Source organism: Gadus morhua, chromosome 20 (genome assembly GCF_902167405.1).
Source record: "Gadus morhua chromosome 20, gadMor3.0, whole genome shotgun sequence".
NCBI classification, from domain to species: Eukaryota; Metazoa; Chordata; class Actinopteri; order Gadiformes; family Gadidae; genus Gadus; species Gadus morhua.
The window spans coordinates 12,932,757-12,945,559 of record NC_044067.1 but is presented as its reverse complement, the minus strand read 5'-3'; the positions used below and the strand labels follow the sequence as shown (position 1 = coordinate 12,945,559).

Sequence of the window (12,803 nt, the reverse complement as noted above, 5' to 3'; positions counted from 1 at the left end):
TTTCAGTTAATTACCCTCTCATTCCCTTGCAAGTATGGGAATGACAGAGCAAGTAAGGGAACAATTCAACCTTTGCAAAAGGCTGAATTGTTCCAAGCACTCGAATTCTCATACATTGTAAATACAAAATCTGAGTTTGCTTATTGGCGCTTTTTATGCCAGGGGTGTTATTTTTGTTTAGGTAGATATTTGCATTGCTATTCTGATGACTATGGTGATTCAGAATTGGACGGAAGTAGGAAGAACTCCGACCTCGAGATTTTTTGACTCTACCAAAACTGCATGCTAGAATGTCAACTTGTTAGCATGATAACGTGCTCAATTTGCAATACCACAAAAATGCAACAAACAAAAACCTTACTTTGAGAGCTTCTACTTGCTGCCAGAGCATCGGTAGCAGAGACTTCTGATCCTCGACCCAATGCAGTGGTGTCTTAGAAGAAATCTGTTGACAATGTAAAGAATACCTTGTAAATTACGGAAAACAGGTTTATTAAATTAGTCAACCCATTTATCAATGAAAATTACCAACCAGGTGTATTTTGGAGGGAGAAACTGTGATATGGGAGACAGTTGCGGTAGTTTCTGGTGTGGACCGGGTTGGTGCTCTTCGGGCCCCTCCCTTCTCCTCTTTCTTCTCTGCAATCTCACCAATCTGTTCCAGCTGCTGATTCACCTCATTCAAGACGTCCATCACCACTTCTATGGATCCAGGCAGCTGGGGGAGAACATTGGTATCACTGGCTTATACCTCTGGAGGTATCAAATCCCCCCATCATGAAACCACAACAAACCTGGTCCAGGTCATCTGAGTTGTAGATCTTAGACAGATAAGTTCTGAACTTCTTGAGGAGCATGATACACCGGTCTTGTGTCTCCTCTACCCCAATGCCCACCTCCTCTGACAGCCTTTGGTAGATCTGTGAAGAATTTCAATGAAAGGAAGCCTCTATCTACTACAACCAAATCAACTGAAGGCTGGTGATGTTAGTAGCAACACAATTATGGTCAACAGCTCCGCCAGTACAATCAGTTCATTCAAGTAATCTGAAGCTTGGACTTGCCCGTGCAAGATGCCAGGAAGATGACACGTTATTGATCGTTTCCAGGGTGGAAATGGCTTCTTCCGTCTTACCCTCTACGTCCAAGAGAGACGCAAATCCTATCAAGGCCTCTTCCTCATAGCCCTTCACAATTGAGATCTGAAAGTAGGAACAGGTATGAAACATTTCCCAGCAGTTTATAAACTAACTGTTGCAGTCATATAACTTGTATGCATGCAACATAGGCTTAAACTGTCAAGAAATTATCAAATTAAATAATAATTTACCTGGATATCTCTGTTGGAGAAATGAATGAAGAGGGGGTCAAGGGGTTCTGGTATGCTTCGCCTGTTTTTGATCTTGTCCAAGAGAGGAAGAGCAGCCTTCCAGTAGTGGACACTACGGCCAATGTATTCCTTCTGGTCATAGTACGAGTTCACCTCCATGCCCTGAGGAGACAAATCTGGTTTAATGAAGATTATGTAAAAAGTCTTAGCATAGTACTGAACAGAGAAATACTACTATTCCCTAATATTTCAATAAAAGCCAAGTCAAAAATTAAGATTCAACGTTAAAGATACCATATCATCCTTTTTTAGGTTTAATAATTGCACTTGGGGGTACTAGTACAATAGGGTTACATGACTGTATATTAAAAATACGTCTTATTATTCTCACACTGTTAATTTCTGCAAAAAACGATTTCAGCGTCTTTCAAAAACGTTCTGGTTTGTATCACGTTGCTTTAAGCCCCCCCTCCCGAGTATTCCAGTCTGCTGTGATTGGTCAGCAGGCAACGCTTTGCGCGTGGGTCAGCAAATTCACAACCCGAGAAGTTGTAAACATTGCGGGTAGTCAGGAGGCGCGACTTCTGCAATTCAGCACCACCCACTCCAGAGTTCGAGGTCACACTATCACGGAAGTAAAGTTTGAACGCAAACTAGATGTTTCACATACTTATTAAGGGGCGTTCTCGATGGGCACGAATACTCAACCTGGCTCGGAATTAGATTTTTCTATTTTAGCAGATGTAAAACATGTATACATACGTCATATAACAGTCTAAATCAAAGGGAAAAGTCGAAAAAGCATGATATCACCCCTTTAAAGGAAAGTAAACAGTGTGAAGGCACCGGCATGCATGCATGTGTTGAGAAACGTGCTAGTGCTAAAAATTGCAGACATGATCACCATCTGGCTGAGATGTTGAGCCCAGGAAATAACGAGTGATGGCTGCAGACCGTGTTTCTCTCCTGCTCTGAGTGAACTCAGACCATGCTGCACAACCATACGCAGCTTGGCTGACGTGTCCGGTCTGCAAAATAGAAAATCAAAACTGATGCAATGGAGAGCACTTTTGAAACTACTTTTTAAAAAGCACAAAATTGTTCATCAAGTTGTACTACTGAGGAATTGAATGACCCAATGGCTGAATCTGATGGCTTAGTTTTATACCATATGAGTTGCAAAAGGCTATAGCATACTAACCTCAATATTGTTTGTTTATTAATTTTTTTTTTTTTACAAACGGAGCGAAATTAATATCATAACCTGGGCTTTACAATCATTCAAAAAAAGGTTGGATTGAAAAGAGCAAATATTTTGTGCGGTGTCAAAGGGTATCAGTGGACCAAAAATGGAAAGAATGCCTTTGGCCTTCATTGTGGCCCCATGCAGATCTCTCAATAAACGTACAGGGCTTGTTTATGGATGAGACTGTAGATGGCATCCCACCAATCCCTCTGCCGATCAGTGGACAGGGAGCGGAGAAGAGGAAGAGGAAGGCATCGGGGCTCGCTGAGTGGCTGCTGGCCGACACAGCTGATCTTAGCAGTCTCCTGGAGCTGGCTATGGCAGCAGAACACCACCCCGCACACAAACACCTTGAGAAAAAAAGATTAAATAAATCAGAATGGAAGCTACCTTCAACAGGAGCAACTTTTAGTCTTTAGTCTAGTTTAGATTTCCTATGTGTGAAGTGAACCAATTCATTATTTTTTTAAACAGGTACATGGAGACTTACATAGCTAGTGTTATACATGATTGATAACTGAACCCCATCAAGGTAATCTATTAGGGAATAGGGAATACACCACTACCTGATAATCCAATGCTGAAAGATATGATCAGGTTTCAACCAGTTGTTTTTTTTACGTAACATCAAGTCCCTGGAAAGTACCTCCAGGTCCAGCAGGGAGATGGACTCGGGAGCATTGGTGTCAAGCTGGGATGTTTCCAGGTTGAGTCTGGGGAAGAGCTGCTCGAGCCAATCTCGAAGGGCTGGCCTCTGGGCCAACAAGGTCCACTGCAGGCCCAGCCAGCTCAGGTGCTGCAAGTCTCCTCCATGGAGCATGATGGAACCTACAGGACCAATTGAGATTCATGATGTTCTAGCAAATTACACAAACATCACTGTTGTTTGCATATAGTAGCCTGTATTTTCTGTCAAAAAGAATGCAAATGCTGAAATCAATGGAGACGCACATTGTCCTTATTTTCTGAAGTTAATTTGTTGTAAGAGGCGGTGAGTCTTTTAGCGGATTCACTGTGCTTGCCTATAGACAGCTTTGGGAAATCCAGATCCGCCCATTGATTGATGGGAGTTTAGATCAATTAGCCAATAGGCATCGATAGGTCAGACTCGACCATGCAGTTTTGTAAAGTGCTGTCGAGGACACCCCTGTACCCCACTTACCATTGTCCCACTTAGCCAGCTGAGAGAATTCTGGGACTTGTGTGTTGATGGAACCGAAGTCATCATTGGCCATGAAGGAGGCACTTGTGGAGGACTGCTCTCCAAACAGGAGCTCAAAAAGAGAGCTCTGCCCGATGCGGTTACCAAATGCTTCCACCACCTACAATACAATACATTTTACAATGTATGAAAAAGAAAGGCAGCTGGAATACATCCATTCCAAAGTTAAGAGAAAAAATATCTAAGCATCATAAGACGTTTCAGATGAAAAAGTGTTGAATTGGCAATTGCAATTGCAGTTGTTCCACTGACCTCAGTGATAAAGGTCTGTGGGTCCGATCTGAGGTTGAGCAGCATGTGCCCAGCCTGGCTCTGTCTATCGTTGGCCATCAGCTCCAACAGCTGGGGTGCCAACTGATCTCCTTTAGTCAGCTTAAGCTTTGGTCTGGGCACCTAAAATGACAAAGCGATATTGATATTTAACCTCTCACCAAGATATTGACAGCCGCTGCTGCACGTGCCATTGCATATTGGTGGTTGAAATCGAACTCTGAATGTCAAGTTACACTGGGGTACTTGTTGGCACTAGGGATGCAAACGTGTACTCAGTTTAGGCTTAATATGGCTTCAAATGCTCAGCCCTACCTTGAAAGAAGTGTATATAATTTCCCTTGTTGGGATCCAACAACTGCTCACTTGCCATTCTCTACTGACCAACCATCCATCATTGACATTATCATCCTCACTGTCAGTCACTGGCTATGATAACAGTAGTATACTAAAGTCCTTTTACTATAAAGTTGCACTGTTTAATCAAACCGTGCACTTTTGAACACCGAACTGGGTGTGTGCTGTATGCTACGTTTTATTGTCGGGAACAGTCACACTTTTAATATAGAAACCTTTCTAGGTCCTATAAGCATGTACCTGGTAAGACAACAGGAAGCAGAGGGTGGCCAAGTCGGTCACAGCTCTCCAGTTCTGCTCACGCTCTTGGGCCATTTTCAGTAGGAGGGTACCAGTGTGCAGGTAAAGGTGAGCTCGCATTTCTCCAAACACCTCGCACAGCTCGTCTGTCTGGCCACCTGCTGTGGCACTCACAGACCGCATGGCTTCATCAAAACTACATAAAATAAAACACATGCACGTCCAAACATTATATGGGGTTTATTACACAATGCTCATCCCGTCTGTGTGGGCCTATGCAAACACACTAAACCTACCTTCTCAGAGCATCAAGTGCGGGCAGCACTCCACTGACTGATAGTTTGAGTCTCAGCAGGTTGCAGTGGGCCAGCAGCAGCTCTCCTTTAAGGCGACGACACAGCTTTTCATTGTTGGAGACACCGGGCTGGGCCAGGTATTCCTTAAAACACATGCCAAGTCAGATGAAAGATGTTAATACATCTGCTAAACCTACTGTACCGCTTGCGTATTTACATATCATACTGTATTTTCTTTTTCCAAAAATATATACATCCAAAACACATAATGGCTGACCTGCAGTGTGTCGACCACCAGGGAGTTCCAATCCAGACTTTTGCGTAGCTGGCCCTTATTCTCATGGCTCAAGCAGTGTTTCACAGCCTCGTCCAGGCGGCCATCTTTAGAGTACAGCTCAACCAGCTTTATGTTGACGTGGACATCGGCTGGGCGCACCGCTAACTCAGACTGCAGAAGATCGAAAAGGCGGTTCCATCCCTGTTGGCCCTGACGGCTGAGCAGCTTCTCCTGATCAGGGAAACAAATGTACATAGATGAGGGGTACGAGGACAACAGGGAAATAAGATGGCTGGGATTTATTTACATTTCTATTAAATCCCTGGGAAAGTTTTCCCAGGGGTTTCCCCAAGAAAAAAAAATCCCAGTCAATGCAGACGAAGTGCTCTAAAAAAAAACCTTGATAGTGTAGCGGTATCGCTCCGGTATCGTAAATCACTGTGTGTATGGTGTATGGTGCGTGTCCCCGGGAAGGGGCATGAGACCCACCTGGGGGTGTGATGCGTTATTTAAGGAACGCACCTCTGGCTGCTTGGGGAAATAAATCCATCTCTATATATTTTCACTGGCAACCAAGTCTCCGTCCTCATTTCTACACATTCCCCTACAATAGCTTCTTTGGTCCACTTCTAAAATGTTCTCACAACAGGATTGAGTTTTAATTTCTGCCTGTATGCAGGAATTGGTGGACTGTAGCGTGGACAGAGGGTTCTAGAGCAGTGTGGGGGACGGCATATAGGCACTGTTGTTTATGGTGTAACAGTGATCAAGACTGTTCTCTATCTAGCCTTTGCTAGATAGCCTCTGCTGACGGAATTTAGAAAGTTTGTGGCTGAGTTTCCCTTAGTTAATGATGGCAAGTACAACGAAGAAGGAGTCCGGCATCTGGTCGGTGAGCATGCGCTGTCCTGCAGCTTAGCTTGTGCTGGATATAAACACTGACCAAGATGAATGATACAAACTCGCGTTGGGATTAGAAGGGTTTTCAATCTAGGGGATTCCAGTATGGGAGAACCGTAGAATCACAGTCACCTCCTTACACCAGCCTCTGTTAGTGTAGAAACAAAACTTCCACCTTTCATTTTGCCGGAGAGCTCTGTGTGAATCTGTCACACAAGAGAGCTCTTTGTCACCATAACCTGATGCTAATGTTTCAAAGAGCCAAGTTTCCCTAAAGCACAAAATGGAGGATGAAGAAAATTCGACATCTTCAGCAGTAGCTGGAGTTCGTCCATTTTATTGCCCAGTGATCGCACATTAGAGAGGGATATTCGTATTGAAGTGCGTGGTCTATGTCTGCAGAGCCACAAAAGCACTGGATTACGATAGAATGAGAAAATTTGGAAATAAATCCACGAGTTGATTCCCTGATGTTTAGAAGCTCTTGAGTGGTGAAAAAAAAAGAGCACAATGTGGTATTGTGGAGGTTTTCACATATCTCAAAAAAAGAAAAGTCGTAATGTGAGTGGAAGGAAGATTTAGTGCGGGAGAGCAGTTATATGCATCTTCCATTACAGTCACTTTGATACAGTTTGTGAAGTGACGCACGGCCATTGTTAAGACATGTAGCTAAGGACCCAGGTGCAGACCAGATGCAATTGTCACAAATATGTATTCATTTTCTTCAGGATTTAAACAAAAGGGCAGACAGGTCAAAAAGTCATACTCAGATAAAAGTGTAATGCACAAGAGATCCAGGCAATGAACCAACAGAAAATTAAAAATCCAAAAACAGAAAATCACAAGGCAGAGAATCCGCTGTCAATGTCACTGGCAGAGCAGAAACAGGCAGAGCAAAAACTGGCACAGTATCTCAGCAAACTTTCAGGTACGATCTGACAAGGGCTAACAGGTGGGCTGAACTTAAATATCAGAGGGGAAACAGATCATTGGGGAGAAAGGGGAAAGGGAAAACTCAATCAAGACAACGAGCAGGCAAATGACCAGCTGTGGCAGACAGAGGTGTGGGCAGGGAGTGGCACAAGGCAGTTAAGGGTGGGGTTCGGGACCAAAACAAAAGCACATGGCAATGCAAACAAAAACATTCAATGACACAACGGACAACCAGGGCGGACAGAGTCCATGCCCACTACCTCCGTCAGTTGACCGTTGCCCATTGACTTTGAATGGGGACGGACGCGCAATGCATTGTGGATCCGTCCGTTCAGTTGGAGCGTTCGCCACCGTCAGAAAGTTGAAAAATTTTCAACTTTTTCGGCAGCGACGGTTCCGTCATCCAATCAGATCGCGTATGCAAATGTAAGCACTGTGACGCGACTCGGGCTCTGACGATACTGGAAAGCGGGTCGTCTTGTCTCGCAACAAGCAGGAAGTAGCGGGAAGGACCCGGCGAACCGATTTGATTGGCTGACTGATGCCTCTGCAAAGACTACTCCCCCATCAGTCAGCCACGCCTTCCCACGTCCGTTGACTGAAGGAGGTAGTGGGCACGAGGCGTGGACACAGTTGATATTAGACGGTAAACTGAAGATGAGAGACGCAATGCGTTTGTCTGCGGTTACTTTTAGGAGAAGGTCTTTGAGGAGGAGATGAGTGAATGTTCACTTTGTAATTTAATATCTGTGCCCTTTTTCGGAGGTGTTACAGGCTGACCGGCTCACATCAAATAAATCTGTCCATCTTGAACAAACAGAAATACCAACAGAGGCATGGACGTACACACCGTATGTGTGACGTCATCTTAAATTCTCCAGCCAACCATTATTTAGATATGCCAAGGGCATAGATTTGGGTGGGGACCAGGGGACGTGTCCCCACCAATGTCAAATGATGACTGAAATGTCCCCACTGATATTCAACATATTGCTGTATTCTTTTGTCTTTGATTTACGGCGAATATTAACTCGGTTTTTGTTAGAATAAGTCGGTGGCTATAGAGAAAACTATGGAGAATTAAGAAGAGTGGACAAGTTGTACTTGTGTTATAGTGAATGAAGGTACAATGAATGAACTGCTCTAAACGTTCTCACCGGGAGTCTGAATCGCTATATGCGCCTAAAGGATTACTATTTTATTGTTGCTGAGGCGTGTGGCTGTTAATCGAGGGATATAGAAATAATTACTAAATGAGAACTAATGCTTTATGATCTAATGAGATAAAATATGGTAATCTTTATTTAAAGTTGCATCAAAGTATCTTATCCAGCCGGGGCTTTTTTACTCAGTCTTGTTCACATGCAATGGCAATGGCATAGCAGCAGCTTCCAGCTCCATTTTTGCATAGCGTGCAACAGACTAAACTAATAGACTAGTGACGTATGAGTTTGAACAAGCAAAGTAAAATAAATATTAACATTAATATGCTGCTATTAATGGTTGAAAGTAGCTTGCAGTTGATCTCACCTTGAGGTTGAAGACAGCTGGGTTACCAGGGAGCAGCTTGTTGGCCTTCTCCAACCAGAAATCTGCCCTGCTGTCAAATGGATCCTTACTGCACAGAAACTCAGCCACCTTCAGAACCAGGTCCTTCTGTGCTGGGTTCAGGTCCAATGACCTCTACACACAGACCGAACTCTTTAATGTAGTTTGCCTTCAACAGTACAAGCATTACAGATGGCTACAGTATATATGATTACATACCATATAACATCCAACTGCTTTGTCAACTTCTCCCTCTTTCTCGTAGAGCTGGCCAAGGAATGTGTGTGCTTTGAGGTCCCACTCCTGTACTCTGAGATACTCTGACACATGTCTAAAGACAAAACAAAACAAAAAGAAACATATGCAAATAATCAAACTCCAAAATCATAATCAAATGGTTTAATTTAAATAATCAAGACTTATTTGACTTGACCTTTTAGCGAGTTCATACTCCTTCGCCTGAAAATACAGCTTGGCAAATAAAAAGCCTTTGTATGGCTGTAAAAGAAAAATACAGCATTGAATACGACTATTAATTCCAACAAAGAGCTCAGAAAAGATCTTGTTGTTTAAATCCAAAATCTTGCATCATATTTGACAGGAAAGATAAGACAAAGCATCATGCCGACTGAATAACAGCATATGAAGTCATATTAAATGTTACTTAATAAAGGACAGGGGAAAAGTCCAGTTATTCTGCACGTCAACTTACCTCTTTGAGCGAAGGGGACGAACTGTGTACCGAAGAGATATAGCGATCCACTTCAGCCTTACTTCGCCTCATGGCTTCGAAGTTTAATGTTAGATCTCTATACTCATGTGTGGCAGGAGGTATTATTGAACGATAATTAGAAATAGTGGTAGTAATTTCTCAAATCGTTAGTGGTTCAATAGCTCTTCCGCCATCATGATGACAGTGCGTAGTCTCGTCATTTGCTTACCTGAGTTTACGGATGAAATGAAATTGAAACTTTGAATCACCAGGTGACACCCTTTTATTTTGAAGGTGAGTACCCGGCCAAGAACAATGTAGTCTATTGACCTACAGAACCGTGCAACATCTTAAATTAAAATACTGTCAGCTCGAGTGAAGTAACGGATAAAATCATCGATATTAATATTTATTAGGAAAGATATAATACATGACATTAGGAAAATATCGATTTAATTCAGTCTAAAACATGCCCCTTTCAAGAGTTAAAATAAAAGCACAATAGAATAAAACACATTTTATTTTACAACATAAATCTGTTAGTTTAGATCCGAGTTGCCCATAGAAACAGTGCCGATTGCTTGACAATTCATAGGCGCTTGACAAACAATGTTTTATTAAATATAAAAAACAAAAGTTAGTTCTAAAATGCAGGATTTACAATTGGATGGGTCAACCATCTTCTGCTTACCATTCACATTCACAATGCTATATGTTCTGTAGACATAGGCCTACACAACATTCAAATGTGTAGGCCTACCCTAAATGACTTCGTATTATCATTTATGATGAAATAATGGTGCCTCAGTCATTGGTTAGTGTTTCCTTCTGGGAAGGTCATCCCGGTACGGCCACACTGAACGCGTTACGTGCGTAAGAAAATCAAACAGAAGTTAAGGCAACAATCATCCAGAAAATTCAGGGTTACATAGAAGATATTTTCCCCGAAGTCTCCTCCTCACTGGACGTGCATGGAACACCTCCCTTGCAACCCGGATTCAGGAGTTCCTCAAGGTGTTTCTTCCAGCGTTCGACTACCTCCTCAGTTGAGGTCAACAGAGTGCCACCCTTACTGTAGCCTACACAGCTTGGCTGGTTCGCCGTTTCCCCCTCCTTAGGTGCCGGATGGTTTACAGAAAAACTTGTGTCGACCGAAAATCCTTCTCCATGGCCTCTTCAAACTTCTCCTACACCCGCTGCTTAGCCTCAGACATGGCAGCGGCCCTTCAAGCCTGTCGTACACTGCAACTGCCTCAAGAGTCCTCTGGAATAACATATTCCATAAGGGCTCCTTTTTCAGTTGGACGGCTTCTATGACCACCGGTGTCCACCACCGTGTCTTAGGGTTACCGCCCCTTGAGGCACCTAGACCTTGAGGCCACAGCTCACCGCCGCAGCTTCATCAATGGAGGTTTTGAAATTTGAATACTGCCCACTCTGGCTCAATACCCCCATCCTCCACAGGGATGCCAGACAAGCTCCACCAGAGGTGTGAGTTGAAGATCCCAAGGACGGGGGCCTCCTCCAGACATTACGAATTCAACCACACTACCCATTTGGGCTTACCAAGTTTGTCCAAAGGCAGAGGTTTTGAGAACTACAATATTGTGTTAAATAATATAATCTGCTCATAAGGCTTTGGGTATGAGACAACATACGTAAATGCAAACTTTATTTCTATTTTTTTATTTGCTGGTCTGAGGAATGAAAGTTAAATCGGTTGTTATTTGCACAGCAGGTATAGCTATGGATGCTGTATAGGTAAGGGCTAAAAACTGACGATCTAGTTTCCCTTCTTTGAAGCAAACACCAGGGGCGTTGCTAGGTTTCTGAAACATCCGGGGCTTAGCCCAAGAGGGAATAGGACAGGCAAATTTTGTTGTATACTTTATTGCGCATGCACATTTATTTTCATAATGCTTTACCTAAATAAAAAAAATAGGCAGGTAATTGCATTGAATAGCTACCTGACTGCTGCTTATCCCCAGACATCTAAAGTTCCATTCAAGTTATTTAAGAGTAAAATGAATACAAGTGAGACAGACCTTACATTACCTATATCAGGGGTGTCAAACTCATTTTCACAAAGGGCCACTAATCACACTAAGGGCCGACATGGAGTTTACTGACATGCCTTCTTTTTAATCCAAAAAGTAAAAATAACATATTTATGAATATATTGTATACAACCTGCGTAGAGGGTCATAAAGGCTAGCAGGGCTGTCACTTTTTATTCGAAGTTCGAATATTCGTTCGAAGGTGGGGTGAAAAGTTTGAATTCGAAGTGTAATTCTCCATTCGAACTGCGTGTGCTGCCGTCTCATAAGAACTTCAGACCATTTTAAGTAGTCTGCTTTCGATCCAGCAGAGGGCGCGCTAAAATTGTATATCAGTTTGACCTGTTGCCGACCCTCTTGGCCTGGCTATCTGTATCGAATAGGGATGTCCGATATTGGCTTTTTTGCCGATATCCGATATGCGATATTGTCCAACTCTAAATTTTCGATTCCGATATCAGCCGATACCGATGTCGATATTTGGGTTATTTTTCCTCAAACCTAATTTAGGTAACATTACATATCTCCTGTTGTGGAATTAACACAACATGCTTAATGTTATTGTGATGCCCCACTGGATGCATTCTTGAATGCAACAAGGCTTTCCAAATGTTAACATTGTCTGTGCAAAATAAGAAAAATACTTCAACTTAATTTAAGGGAAAAGTGCCATGTTTATTTTTATTTTTTTAATGGTCTCAGACAACAGTTTGGATTACACTCTCCCTGAGATAATCTTGACAATGCCCACAACAAATAGGGCAAACTTGACTTCACAAATGATAAAGCATTGTACCTGAACAACTATATGCAACATAGCAGTATGTTTCTTTAACTAAAACTCAATAACCTTAATTGAATAAATGCACAAATATGAGTCAATTACAATGTGCACTGTACTGCACAATTTTGAAAACATTTATTTGAGCTATAAAAAAATAAAAAAATAAAATAAAATCGGTTTTAAGGCAAAGAAAATCCGATACCGATATTGACAGATATTAAATTTTTATGCTAATATCGGGCCGATAATATCGGTGGGCCGATAATATCGGACACCTCTAGTATCGAATGTTGAATCAACATTCGATACAGATAGGCCAAGAGGGCTTTGAAACAAAACGTAACTGAAGAGAACGCGAACCGAGATACAGCTATTAAAAAATTGCTATTAAAAATGGAGAATTGCGAGGAGTACAATGCTGAGCGGACCATACCGACACCATCACATTTAAAAAGCAGCGTATGGAAGCATTTTGGCTTTTACACCGTGGGTGGAAAAGTCACAAACAAAGACAAGGCAGTTTGTCGTCTTTGTAAAAGAGAGCTGTCGTTCTTATCGACAACATCAAATTTGCGCACATATCTGCTAGCTTACCACCGAAATGTAGCAGCAGAGGAACAACTGCCGAGCG

General features: G+C 42.5%; 1 protein-coding gene across 1 annotated transcript in view; it reads right to left on the bottom strand.

Moving 5' to 3' along the window:
* Positions 1–9,550, bottom strand: part of LOC115533526 (E3 SUMO-protein ligase RanBP2-like) — a 39,105-nt gene extending 29,555 nt beyond the window's left edge. The window contains exons 1-17 of the mRNA XM_030344069.1: positions 9,332–9,550; positions 9,053–9,117; positions 8,839–8,950; positions 8,602–8,754; positions 5,239–5,469; positions 4,962–5,104; positions 4,666–4,861; positions 4,051–4,191; positions 3,739–3,898; positions 3,223–3,404; positions 2,739–2,926; positions 2,235–2,358; positions 1,331–1,492; positions 1,065–1,202; positions 795–920; positions 533–718; positions 362–445 (exon numbers count right to left, since the gene is read on the bottom strand). Coding sequence (XP_030199929.1) covers positions 362–445; positions 533–718; positions 795–920; positions 1,065–1,202; positions 1,331–1,492; positions 2,235–2,358; positions 2,739–2,926; positions 3,223–3,404; positions 3,739–3,898; positions 4,051–4,191; positions 4,666–4,861; positions 4,962–5,104; positions 5,239–5,469; positions 8,602–8,754; positions 8,839–8,950; positions 9,053–9,117; positions 9,332–9,403 — 2,463 coding nt within the window. The 5' untranslated portion in view covers positions 9,404–9,550. The remainder of the gene's footprint in view (positions 1–361; positions 446–532; positions 719–794; positions 921–1,064; positions 1,203–1,330; positions 1,493–2,234; positions 2,359–2,738; positions 2,927–3,222; positions 3,405–3,738; positions 3,899–4,050; positions 4,192–4,665; positions 4,862–4,961; positions 5,105–5,238; positions 5,470–8,601; positions 8,755–8,838; positions 8,951–9,052; positions 9,118–9,331) is intronic.
* Between the last annotated feature and the right edge of the window lie 3,253 nt (positions 9,551–12,803).